General features: G+C 43.2%; 2 protein-coding genes across 6 annotated transcripts in view; one reads left to right on the forward strand and one right to left on the reverse strand.

Annotated features, from left to right (window-relative positions):
- LOC126368762 (long-chain-fatty-acid--CoA ligase 4) overlaps positions 1-8,152 on the forward strand; it is a 61,516-nt gene extending 53,364 nt beyond the window's left edge. For all 5 annotated transcript variants that reach the window (XM_050013195.1, XM_050013110.1, XM_050012948.1 and 2 more), the window contains 9 exons: positions 681-801; positions 1,498-1,610; positions 2,544-2,765; positions 3,119-3,262; positions 4,066-4,244; positions 4,673-4,772; positions 5,189-5,342; positions 5,831-6,106; positions 6,408-8,152. In XM_050013195.1, the coding sequence (XP_049869152.1) occupies positions 681-801; positions 1,498-1,610; positions 2,544-2,765; positions 3,119-3,262; positions 4,066-4,244; positions 4,673-4,772; positions 5,189-5,342; positions 5,831-6,106; positions 6,408-6,562 (1,464 nt within the window). In that variant the 3' untranslated portion in view covers positions 6,563-8,152. The remainder of the gene's footprint in view (positions 1-680; positions 802-1,497; positions 1,611-2,543; positions 2,766-3,118; positions 3,263-4,065; positions 4,245-4,672; positions 4,773-5,188; positions 5,343-5,830; positions 6,107-6,407) is intronic.
- Positions 8,153-8,785: 633 nt separating this feature from the next.
- Positions 8,786-13,218, reverse strand: LOC126368103 (transcription elongation factor SPT5). The gene is made up of 4 exons (XM_050012012.1): positions 12,873-13,218; positions 12,501-12,579; positions 12,163-12,294; positions 8,786-11,904 (listed from the first exon to the last, which is right to left on the reverse strand). The coding sequence occupies exons 1-4, from the start codon at positions 13,094-13,096 to the stop codon at positions 9,052-9,054; spliced, it is 3,288 nt and encodes a 1,095-aa protein (XP_049867969.1). The 5' UTR covers positions 13,097-13,218; the 3' UTR covers positions 8,786-9,051.
- Between the last annotated feature and the right edge of the window lie 134 nt (positions 13,219-13,352).

Genomic DNA, 13,352 nt, shown 5'->3' on the forward strand with positions numbered 1-13,352 from the left:
GCATATAGGCTGTCCATGTCTGGATTGTCCCACTACTGGGCAAAAGAATACTCTTTTAGCTTCCACTTTTATCTGTCTTGAGTGATCTGTCACCATTACGTCTCAAATGCGTCCAAATAGTACCTACCGCTTCCTGAGCAACTAGAATACTAGCCATTAAATCAACCGCTTCTCTCTCTTTATAAGTAAATATCCCCAGAATTTTCTTCTCTTCGTATATATTTCGAAGAACCCTTAATCTACGATTCCAGACGCAATGTAACCCGTGCGAATTAACCACACACCTCGCGCCAGTGGGGTTGCAAATGCCAGAAAAAAAACAAACCACAAGCGGTGTGTGTAGTTCACACTAGTTACAACACGGTGCCGATTTTAACTTAGTTTGTCAAGACCAGAACTAGCTTTATCTCTTTCTAGCACTTATTGTAAGTGAAAGACGGCACTAGTTTAGGCTTGTATGCGCTCAAATAGGCATCATTGTTTTTCGTGTAAGTTCAATCAATCAATCAATAATTCTTTATTGCACAACGACATATACAAAGGACATGAACATACGAATAAAAATAAGCACAATAGGCGGCCTTATTGCTAAACAGCAACTTCTGCCAGGCAACCTTAGGGTGAAAGAAGTTTATGCAATGGAGCACGGGATGGTGGTTTAATTATGTTTCCGTGGTCAGGTCGACACGATCATCTTCATGGAGGACCAGCTGAAGACTACCGACGTGACCGGCTACAAGGAGGGCATCAGGATCGTCGGCTTCAAGGACGTGCTCAAGAGGGGCTCCACCTCGAAGATTGGTGAGGACGGCATTTTGCATTTATGAACCGGTGCTTAGGGAAATATGAAGCAGCGAGATAGAGTATTTTACATATCGCGATATCGCCTTCAGTTAAAGCAGGAGAAGCCAACTTCTGTAGCAGGACGAATACATAACGTAGCATTATATATAAAACCACGTAAGCGCCTTTTGAAAAATTACATTTTTCAAATTACATTGTTAACAACACCTAAACAAACTGGTTTAAGTCCAGGTAGAAATTGGTGGTTTCAATTTTTGCCCGGATTGAAATTAACATACGTGGATTTCACTATTAATCGATTTAAATGTTAAAAGATCATAGAAGCAATCATCTAAAAAGTAATATTTTTAGATGTGTTGCTTTGATGTGGGAATTTTTACCCCTGTTTGTAAACGTGGAGCTACAGTTGAATTTAGCCCCGTTCCAACAATCCTGTGTTTCCCCCACTTCCACCACATACCTCATCTTTGTTATAACTCCGTGGTTGTCGTAGAGTTGTCGTAATTTATTTTTGTATTATTTTTTATAATATTAAACGCGTCGCGAGCGGCTGATGCCAGACATGGCAGGGTCGAGTGAAACAGCCGAGTATCATCTCAAGACTCATTTATTAATGGAACATATCTTAGTCATCATACATAAGTTATAAATACACATACTACTACACTACAACATGTGACGTATGTGTTACAGAGCCAGTGCCGCCGTCGCCGTCGGACACGGCCATCATCATGTACACCAGCGGCTCCACTGGCGTGCCCAAGGGCGTCATCCTCTCACACCGCAACATGGTCGCCACGCTCAAGGTAACACGCGCACCATCGTTGAACATCCTCACTAGTGAGTGCCACGTATGAGAGAATGTTAACACGTACACGGACAAAGCTACAGGCGATGTCCCGATTCCAAGTGTCATATTATTATGAATGGAAGGTCAATTACCCGTAGCCTGTGTGTTTAGGTAATATTTGTCATAATGGCAATCTAATATGTCACGGTATACTTGTAGCCCCTGTACCCTGTACGGTCACGAGCATTAATATGTATACACTTTGGTACCATGTCACATTAACTTTTTTGACAAATTGAACTGTAAGTGTCACTAAATGTCAAATATGTTAGTGCGACAGAGTCCTAAAGTGGGTACATTATATAGCTCATGACTGTACTAAGTACTAAAATGGAGTAATGGGTAAGAGACACACACATATTAGCACCGTAAAAGTGTACTACTTTTATCAGACTTCACAGTTAATGTGTTTTTGATATGTTGAGTTTCACTTTCCAATGTACCCACAACATAATGTCTTATCTATAAGATGTAGCAGTGTGTAGTCTCATATAGTTTAATAGTAATTCTAGATTTTGGAACAGATATTTGACAATAACCGTCGTTCGTTTTGCAGGCGTTCGCTGACGCGATGCCGATCGATAAGGCTTCTGGGACGGTGTGAACTTAGCTTTATTTTGAACTTTTTAGTTACTTATTTATTACATTTTATTAGTTTGGAATCTCCGCAACGGAGTAGTAGTAGTAGTATACGTATTTTATGTCCTATCGATTTCGGCGGCCTTTAGTCCAGCAGTGGGACGTGAAGACGGTAACTAGAAAAACACAGTTCACCGTCTATCGCCTTACATAACTTGAATCTTAAAACGCAGTGACATGCAATTGCAATGGTAATAACGTCAGGCGTTTGCGAACATCCGATATTTACATTACTATTATAATTCCGCAGGCGTTTGCGGACGCTATGCCGATCTTCTCGGGTGACGTGCTGATGGGATTCCTGCCGCTGGCGCACGTGTTCGAGCTGCTGGCAGAGTCGCTGTGCATCATCGGCGGCGTGCCCATCGGCTACTCCACGCCGCTTACCATGCTCGACTCCTCCTCCAAGATCATGAAGGGCAGCAAGGGTGACGCCACCGTGCTCAGACCTACTTGCATCACCGCCGTACCGGTATGTAATATGTCTTATTTTTTACTGTTAAAGCTATAAATTGGAATTAACTCACCACTTTGGTGGTATGCATGTTAAAAATAACTTCACGATGCCTGCAGGGTCTACACGGATTACTCTGTCGCGCGGACGCGATTAATAAAATAACGCAGGTTTCGACCAAAAGACAGAAACTGCCTATTGAGTGAAGCTCGCAATATTCGTCGCGTCCTACGCGTCGCGTAACCCGTGCAGACCCCGCTAATGAGAAAAATAAAAACCTTCCCCAATAAATAGGCGGATTTAAAAAAAAACTAACACTGCGCCTCCAGGATTCTTATTCAGGTCTCATTAATGTGTTCGTGGTGTTGCAGTTGATAATGGACCGCATAAGCAAGGGCATCACAGACAAGGTGTCGCGCAGCGGCGAGTTTGCCAGCGCCTTCTTCCGCTGGGCGTACTCCTACAAGGAAACCTGGATGCGACGCGGCTATGACACGCCCATACTCAACAAGATTGTGAGTATTAACTTATTGTAAAAACGTATACATTGCCCCTTAAAAGTTTTAGTGATCTTATGCAGTCCACTGACACGTAAAAGAAGTTTATTTTTATTCCGGGTATTAATAATGTGCCGATATATCAAGTTTTTATATTGTGATGCCAAAGTTAAAATAATAATTTCTATAAAATTTCTAAGGGTAAGGGTCTCAATTCGTAAATCGCCAGAATGACTCGCTTTGGCAGAACAAAAATGCTGTTGAAATCTATAGTATAATCCCACAGCTAGATACCGTATGACTTTTGGCTGTAGAAGTAGGCAAAATAAATTAATCGCGCGGTGTCTACGTGGGTTATTAACCAAACTTTGAAGGATCTCTTTACTTTCAATTGCAAATAGCACCACTTCATGTTTTACAAGACTAGGTAGCTGATTTATGAAAACTAGGAAAAGGACCTAGAATTGAGCCCTGCGGAACGCCTATACTAACGTTCAGATCTTGAGGATCTGGAACCGTGCACATCAACCTTCTGAATGCGGCCACTAAATACGAATTTAAACGAGTGATGGCATCAGCAAATATGCCACAGTGACGAAGTTTCACGAGCAAGTTATCATGAGAAACGTAATGGAAGGCTTTGGAAAGGTCGCAAACTTCAATACCGTAAGGGGGTTTTTACCATGTACTGCGCCCATCCACGTAAGTGCGAGCGAGTCAGACAGTCCGCGTGCGTTCCCTACTTAAACCTAGCTGGGGCCGATAGGTATTGGTCGGGTGACCGTTGTGTACGCAGTGTAATTGAGTGTGGGTGCCGGCAGATGTTCACGCGGGTGCGCGCGCTGCTGGGCGGGCGCGTGCGGCTCATGATCTCGGGCGGCGCGCCGCTGTCGCCCGACACGCACACGCAGGTGCGCGTGTGCCTGTGCTGCGACGTGGTGGCCGGCTACGGGCTCACCGAGACCACCTCCACCGCCACCGTCATGGACCCGCACGACAGGTAACGTACTGGCGTGCTCTATTCATTCACCACTGCCGGAGCAAGCTCCATTTTTACTATAATCTGACAGCTCTAAAGCCGCGTTTTAACCAAAGATGAGCGAGGATGGACGGTTAGGACAGGGAAGCGATTCTCTTGGTTCTTAGCAAACACTTCCCACGCGACGCAGTCTCGCACATCTTAGGTGTAAAAGCAACCTAAACGTTACTGACCGAGACTGTTACCTACGACGAGTGCTATAAGTTTGTGTCTGCAAGAATCGGCACTGTTATTTACATTATTTAAAGTTTTATAGTGTCGCACCAACGGCTCTTTTTTATCCCAAATTGAATCTCTGTGTTAGTTAAATAAAATCTGACCTATAAAAAGATACTGGTGAAGAATGACCCCACCTACGTGTACTTATGAACTAAAATATATGTTCACAGATCGACAGGCCGCGTGGGCGCGCCCTGCACCGGCACGGACATCAAGCTGGTCAACTGGGAGGAAGGCAACTACCGCGTCAACAACAAACCATTCCCACAGGTACTTCATAATAGAATCACACTAACATATTTTTATGTCTAGTCAATATTATTATTATATGAGTGGTATATTATGTGTATCAGGTTAACATCGGTCATTGGCCTCACAGGGTGTGTTGACACCATAGACAAAGTAGTCACATAGAGTAATATTAAAAAGGAAACCAAGATAAACAACATAATAGGATGTGTTTAGTAATATAATGGTGCTGATGGTAGACACCATCTAATTCTATTTTAAGTTATACCTGTCATTGTCTTATCCGCAGAAAAGAAAAGGGGTGGGTAATCGAATTAACATCATTGCAATAAAAATAATAATTATACATGTAGTATGCTTGAACAGTGTTTAGCAGACGTATCAGAGCATATTATGACGGATGATATTTATAAACGCGTGTCTGTGTGTGTGTGCAGGGTGAGATAGTGATCGGTGGCGAGAGCGTGGCGGAGGGCTACTACAAGAACCCGGAGAAGACGCGCGAGGAGTTCGTGGAGTTGAACGGCCGCCGCTGGTTCCGCTCCGGGGACATCGCCGAGCTGCACCACGACGGCTGCATCAAGATCATTGGTAAACAATACATTATGTATATATTACAACGTGACTGTGTCGACAAATTTGAAACTGTTAAAGCCAGGTTCTACGGTTAGTATTTCATCAGTCTCATCAAGACTACCTAACGGTGTTAGTTTTCACTAACGCAGTTGGCTCGACTATTATAGACGGCGACACAATTCGGCTCGATGAGGTGTTTATGCACCTCTGACTAACCCAATTAGGATATAGTCGCGAACTTTTATTGTCATCAAGACATATGGTGTAATCCAAGAACAATCATCATCTCTTATAAATAGGTTAAAAACTAATCTTCGTCGTGTACATGAAGGACAAATGCACCTTTCCCAGTAACCAGTTATTTATCACATTATCATTTCAACAAACTTTTCTAACAACATAAGTATTTTTATTTGTGGTAGCTTAATTAATTGCCCTTGTTATTGTGATGTATATCGTGTAATGCCGTAAGCTCCTCTAAGAAAAGTAAAATTAAATTCCAGACCGCAAGAAGGACCTGGTGAAACTGCAAGCGGGCGAGTACGTGTCCCTCGGCAAGGTTGAAGCTGAACTAAAGACGTGCCCCATCGTGGAGAACATCTGCGTTTACGGCGACAGCAGCAAGACGTACACGGTGGCGCTGTTGGTGCCCAACCCACACCACTTGGCCGAGCTGGCGGCCAAGCTGGGCCTGCCCGAGATGGACTTCGACCAGCTTTGCCAGAACGGCGCTGTCGAGAAGGCCGTTGTCAAGGAGATCGCCGATCATGCTAAGAAATGTAAGTACACTGGTTGTGTTTCGGAGTACCTTAAGATTTCTATAAATACCAGCCCCCGTTACATGTCGCATATCGCGCGTGACGCGATATAAGTACCAACCCTATTAGCTACGCGATAACTAAATCAATTCTATTGGCCATTTATCGCTTCACGTGTTGTACGGTTGCCAAGTTACGGCTGCAGGTATAATAACTAATTTCAAAGGCTCATTCGGATCAATTACAGGTTATAATGGTTATCTATAGCATATGGAAATTTAATATTCATTAACATTTAAAGTAATGTAATGTATCATTGCAGGTGGACTGGAGAAGTTCGAGGTGCCGGCGGCGGTGAAGCTGTGCACGGAGGTGTGGTCGCCGGACATGGGGCTGGTGACGGCCGCGTTCAAGATCAAGCGGAAAGACATCCAGGAGCGCTACAAGGAGGACATCAAGCGCATGTACGCCTCGTGAGACCCCCCCGCCGGCCCCGCCGCCCCCGCCCACCAGCCGCGGCCACGAGAGGTCTATTGATACGTAACGACAGCTCGTGAGCAGCACGCCGGTCGTGTCCACAAATTCTGGTAATGGTTTCGTTGCGTATGAATTACACCTTTTCTAGGGATCATGTTAGGTAAATTGTGCGTGGATAGTTCGGTGTCCACCGAGTTGTACAGAGCCGCGGCGCCATACTACACGTCTTCGTTTACTTTACGCTTACTTGGCTGCATTATTTCAAACGGTGTACAGATACGCGTAGTATGTAGACTTTGATCTTGTAAATTATTTATGGAAGAGATTAGGCCTCAATTTTTTTATAGAAATATTTGTATATCGAGCACATCACATGGTAAACTATTTATATAGCGACTGTAAAATAAAATTGTTTCGTATGCCAAAAATGTTTAAACATAATAAATACCAGAAGAATATTTCAATCAAATTACACTGTAATACTTAAATATTAATCATAATAAATTGGAACACATATGAAACTTCAATCGGTTCTAAGTTTCTATATTTGTAAGTTTGTAAATATTTCTTTCTAAATATTGTAGTGTTCGTGCAAATTGTATGTGTGGGGATGGATGGAAGCTGTGTATACAAGTGCAACCTGGGTCACAATGTAAACAACCGAGTACAGTCTATGAGATTCTTGTAGAAACGAAATTATTAATTTATAGATCTGAATTGAGGCAGATGTAATTTTAAACATGTATGTTTGGGTGGTGCAATTCATGTCGATATTGTAGATTCGAGTGTAGATATGGGCCTAGCATTTGAAATGTATAGCCGTGATAGGTCGTCTCCCGCTCCGCAAGCCATGCAACAGGAACCGCTCGCTCGGCGGCGCGGGCGCACTGAAATTTAAACTCGTTAGTTAAGCTAATTATAATAGTACTTAGGGGTGGGGATAACGTTTGCCGCTGTTTTATTAATAATAATTTTGCAATAATTCGTTTTTAGTTTGTGAATATTTCCGGGATGCGAGTTGTGTTGCGTGTAGTCAGTGCATAATCGATTTGCCAAATGGTTAATTTTGTATTGTTTTTAATACAAAGCTTAAAAATATGTTGATACAGCTCGAGGAGTTGAAGTCAATATACGTTTTAGCGCGGTTATAAATTTGTTGATTAGTTTTACGTAAATCATGACCACTTGGTACTCCAGATTGATTTCCACAAGAACCTTGCAGCATTTGTTCTGATTGGAACGCATTTCGCTGAGCATTTACACTCTTTGCATTACCTGTATTGTCCGCAACACTTGAATCATACATTTTATCAGCATTTGATATCGATACCTATTTACCTTAGGTAAATTCCTGATTAAAATTAATTCCATTGATGTATTAATGTGAAATACTTGTGTATGTTACTGTATAAGGTAGCAACATATTTTTCGATGTGTAATCATAATGATATTGAAATTATTACAAATTGTAAGAACATCCTATGATGTCAGTCAGTAGGAGTTTTGCTCAGTTTGTGACTGTATTTTGTTTCAGATTCTTAAAACTGAAGAAATTTTGTATTATTTATTCAATAAATGTTAATAAAATCATTATAATAATGTTTTATTCGTGTATTGCGTCCTTTAACATAATAAAACCGGAGGTCCGTGTCGCTCTATGCCTGCCATCCATGCATGGTCATCGACAGCGACGAAAATCAAAACTGATTTTCTCATTGCAAGCCGTGGTTTTGGCCGTTGGCGCGAAAAATCGTATATCCGTGGTAGAAGCTGAAAAAGTTATAACGTCGTACAATTCGGCCGTTTACTAATCTACAGGATGTTAGTTAGTGACATCGTAACGAATACTGAGGGGCATGATTCAGAGTTTTGACACTTTGAACTTTTACTTTGATACAAAATACATCTAAATAGGCGATGTTTATTTTCGTTCATTGAGCTATCTCAATCTATATAATCTATATATAGAATATTTTTTCTTTTGGCGAAAATTATACAAACTAGACAATCCATCTCTAATCAAATTTAAAGTTTAATTAGTTTAGTTTATGTATTATGAGCAAACAAATAATTTTGATTGCAAGTTGTTGCAGTGGCTGCAAGTTGTCTTTGATTACTTGTGGTTCTGCCCACCCCATTAGGGATTACGGGCGTGAGTTTATGTATGTATGTAAATAATTTTGATTTTTTTTAATGATAAGGCAGAAGAAATAATTAAGCAAGTAATATTCATGTGTTTATTTCTCAGAATAACATTCAAAAATATAATAAGTTTTATATCTAATGGTTAGATTCGCATACTCACTGTATATTTTGGTTTGATGTATGAAATGAAAGTCGGAATGAAAAAAGAAGTGAAGAGAAGCAAATAAAGAAAATATTTCCAAGTGATACAAATCAAGAGAAGAAAGATTTTAAACTCATCAATAGTCAATCTTAGATAATGTCCTAAATGTTGCCTTAGCCTAGTCAATTATGTCTACCTTAGTCTAAGCAGTACTCATCTTGCAGAGATGTCGGAGCTGCATGATCTTAATGTCGTCGGTGCCGAACTTAACGACCCCTTCTTGGTTCTCAATGGATATCAACTGGCCCACGGCTTCCCTGTCTTCGCCGGCGATCACCTTCACCTTGTCGCTACTTTGCGGCACCACAGGCTCCAGCACCTCGCCCATCACGTTTACGACTCTATCTTCCGACGGTAGGTACACGGCGCACATACCCCCAGATATACTCCTGATAACCCCAATCTGCCCGGTCAAGGAGTCGTCTTCGTGCGAGGATCGTATCCTGACCTCGACTTCGGTCGTGTGCCAATCGGCAGCGGGCATCGTGTCGGCCGCGCTGCCTGGAGTAGAAGGATTATAAGGCGACCGAGGAGAGTAACCGACCGGACTGGGCGTACCCAAGTATCCAGAGGGATATCCGGAAGGACTCGGGCTGGGTTGATACGGACTGTAAGTGTGATCCGAACCGTACATAGTACCGGGAGTTTGCGGAGTGAACGGTCCACTTTGGCCATATGGAGTGGTAGGATTGTATCCGGGGCTGGGAGAGCCTTCGTCGAGGTTGTATTCGAAGTCGTTCGGTCGCGCCGGCGTGTTGGCGGCGGTGGGGTCCCAGGCCCCGTGCGCCGGCGTGCGGCTGCCGTCGTGGGACGGCGTGGCCGAGCCGTAGTGGGGGGTGCGGTTGCCGATGTCGTAGATCGGAGTCTGAGATCCGTGCATCGGAGTCTTGATACCCGTGTCCCTGTACGTGGGCGTCTGGGCCCCGAGAGTCGGCGTTCGACCGGGAGTACGGCTGTAGAAGGAGGTCGATCCGTCCTTCGTCGGGGCTCCGACTCCGGCGATATGGCTGCGATCCACGGAGATAGTCTGACACGTCGAGTGCAGTTCGACGCGAGCGGTGCTTCCGGTGGCGTCCTTGACGATGCCGACGTTGCCCTTGTAGGGTCCACCAGTGATCTTGATGGTGTTCCCGATGAGCTCGCGGTCGCGCGTGGCGCCGCCGCGACCGGCGCCGCGTCCTCCACCGCGCGGGGTGGCGCCGCCGCGCCCCGACGGGTGCATCGGAGATTGGATGCGCGGGGACATAAAACCGAGCGACAGGTTGTTATTTGTCGAAGGATTTTTATTTCCACCGGCTAGTTGCAAATGACGCGTCTTGCAGACAAATATGCCACCGTTATCTAGATACATTCTCGACTGTAAAAATGCGAAGTTTCTGTACAAGTGTTTGATTTCACCGTTGCGTCCGGCGTGTGGGCCGTCTATGACTTTTACTATATCTTTCTTCTGAATCGTATTCTGTTCAGAATCGAGAGCCATTGTGAAGCGATTCTCACGTCTTTTTTGCAGGGCCTGAGGTTTACATTCTATCACTTTGCCTTGCATACCGAGGACGTGGAAATTCTCTTTCTCTAACCTTACGATGACACCGACGGTTTGTGGATCTAATTGAACCATGTCACCCCATTGGAATTGACCCAAGGAGTCTACACCCGTGGCCATATCTGAACAGAGCTGAAGGTCTCTAGGCAGTACTTCCAACTCGTGCATAGTCAAGTCAGATACCAGAACAACTCTGTGTGGTTCAACTCTGACTATTAATCCAGTGTCGCCTTCGTATCGACCAGCCAAAACCTTTACATGATCACCTTGTTTGAAGTACTTCCTCAATTCATTAGGTTTGAAGACTAAAGGATCTTTTAAAGCATCATGTTTGGGCATGACAGTTATCATAGACCCATCTATGGCAATGATTCTAGCTTGGAGATTCGCCAAATCTCCAGAGCATACTTCCACATTATCACCCATTGAGAATGAGTGAAGGCTAGTAGGGTCATCTTTAGCTGGGGCAGCTAATTCAATGTCGATCCCTTCTGGTTGCTCCTCAAATCTTTCCAATTCTGTCAAAGTTGGTTTCACACCTTCTGCCAGAATAGCTGACATTGTAAAGTTTTTATACAAGAAACCTTTCCTTGAATATCTGTTGCCCTCAAATATAAGGAAATCACCATCAGAAGTGACTTCACCACCAATAGCTCTGATAGCCTCAGGGTCAAATGGCTTAGCGGCGGGTCGTCGTTTCTTCTTCCGCTTCGCTGCTTCACTCTCGCTCTGTACTGTTCTCAACGCTCCTCTCAGTCTTGTATAATCTATTCTAGGAAGTAATTTCAAATGGACTTGGTTTTGGGCTAAATCTACATAGTCCACCTGAGCTATGTCATCTTTGTACAAGCCTCTCTTCAACCTCACCCACTGCTTTGGCTTCAAACCTGACTGTTCCTTGACAACTCTCAAGACATCTGTCATTTCCTTAATGGGCACCATGTCTTGTTTCCAGATACCCATCCTGAGTGTACCAACATTGTTGATGATGGCCTTAACGTGAGTCTGTTTGTATGCTTCAATGTAAATATATCCCTTGACACCCTCAGGGGCCACTACAGACTTTATCTGGAAGGGCTCTTCAGAAAACTGGTAAGCAATAAACTTTCTCATGAGAAGAAGGACTGTAGCCTTCTCCTCACCTATGCGGCACTTCACCATCCATAAGTTGGGATCTTTGATTCCAGGAAGGAGAGTCTGTTGAGTGATTTCATCAGACATCTCCTCACCACCTTCTCCAAAGTGTCTGAGGGCAGCAGACTCATCAGCATACTTGTTTCTAAGGTATTCTTCAATTTCTTCTTCCTTTTGTGAGTCCCAAAGGTTAGTGCCTCGTCTTCTACCTTCAATTTCTCGTGCTGTAGGTCCGATTTCATCAACCTCATTACCAACGATGCCCATTTCCTGTGCACCTTCTTCCCATTCATCATCTTCATCCACTTCATCGTCGACCTATAATAACAGGGTAAGTTTAAAATATGTCAATACAATCACATCTGATATTATTTATTTCATATCAGTCATAATCACAACATAACAATTACTACTATAATAATAACTTCATATAAATGGTACTGACAATAGCAGACACTGTATTTGCCTAAACTATAATTTCAAAACAGTGGTATCTCATCACATTCAAAGTCAGAGCATATTAGAAAGAAAACAAACACTGATTATAAAAAATATACGATGTTATGTGGATTTTACCTCAGCTTCGTCAATAATAAAGCCTCCATAGCGGCTGTCCTTTTTGCGCTTCTTCCTGTGGCGTGCTTCATCTTCATCCTCATCATACTCCTCCGAGTCTACCAGGTCCTCTCCTTCTGGCTCCTGTTCATCCTAAAAGTACAATTAAAAGGTATCAGTATGTTTAGTATAATACTCTGCTGCTTAACCTTTCGAATGCCGGAACACAGATCTCGACCAAACACAAATTTATTGTGTCTGGTATCTCGGCAGATGAGAGGTTAAGCAAGCAATGTTGCTGTAGCCTTGTAAGTTTAATTGTTCCAATTAAACAGTTCCACAAGTAATTTGTACATTACCTCTACATCTTCATCGCCGGAAGCCTCCCTTGCCTCATCATCTCTGTTTCGGCTGGCATCTGACCCTGCTGAACGACTCCTGGAAGAATACACCAAAACTGACTACAGAACTAGGAATACTGCAACCCAAACCACACAGTAAACTTTATAGTTCAATTAAGGTTTTAACACTATGTAGCAAATATGGAAAAGGGCAAGAACTAGGCCTAAATAAGTGCAATTTTGTCACTTGTGTAACACAATCAAATGTTGCAATAGTTACAAACCTAATAGCTAGATTTTCCTTTTTTCTAATGGCAGTAATACAACCCTAGCAATGTAACTGCTATCTGGTAAAATATTTGTTTTCGCTGATAATAATGTAGGTCTTACCTTGAGCGAGAATGGGAACGGGACTTTGATTTAGACCTGGACCGCGATCTGGAGGGGCTCCGAGACGGGCTGCGGCTCCCGGAGCGAGACCTCGAGCGCGACCGCGACACCGACCGCGACCGCGCCGAGCGGTTAGACGCGGCGCTCCGTCTTGACCTCCGAGATCCAACGCTCCCTGCATCCGATCCACTTCCCGAATAATTACTGCCTTCTGAATCGGACATTTTCACTTCTTTATTCAAATTCGTGGTTCTAAGCCATTTAAAACGACAATTCGGTAAAATTCATCAATAATCCAACACGAAGCACACAGCACAGCACAGCAAACGTCACGTCACAGATAAAAAAGAAAAGGTAATATTTTTTTATCATAATTATGCAAATTATCCATTTTGTTTTCAGAAAATCTGCAAAACAGAGTTTAGATTTTTCAGTTAATTATTATAATTTAATCAACTGTAGTGTAATAAATATTTTCAC

This window comes from Pectinophora gossypiella, chromosome 1 (assembly GCF_024362695.1).
Source record: "Pectinophora gossypiella chromosome 1, ilPecGoss1.1, whole genome shotgun sequence".
NCBI classification, from domain to species: Eukaryota; Metazoa; Arthropoda; class Insecta; order Lepidoptera; family Gelechiidae; genus Pectinophora; species Pectinophora gossypiella.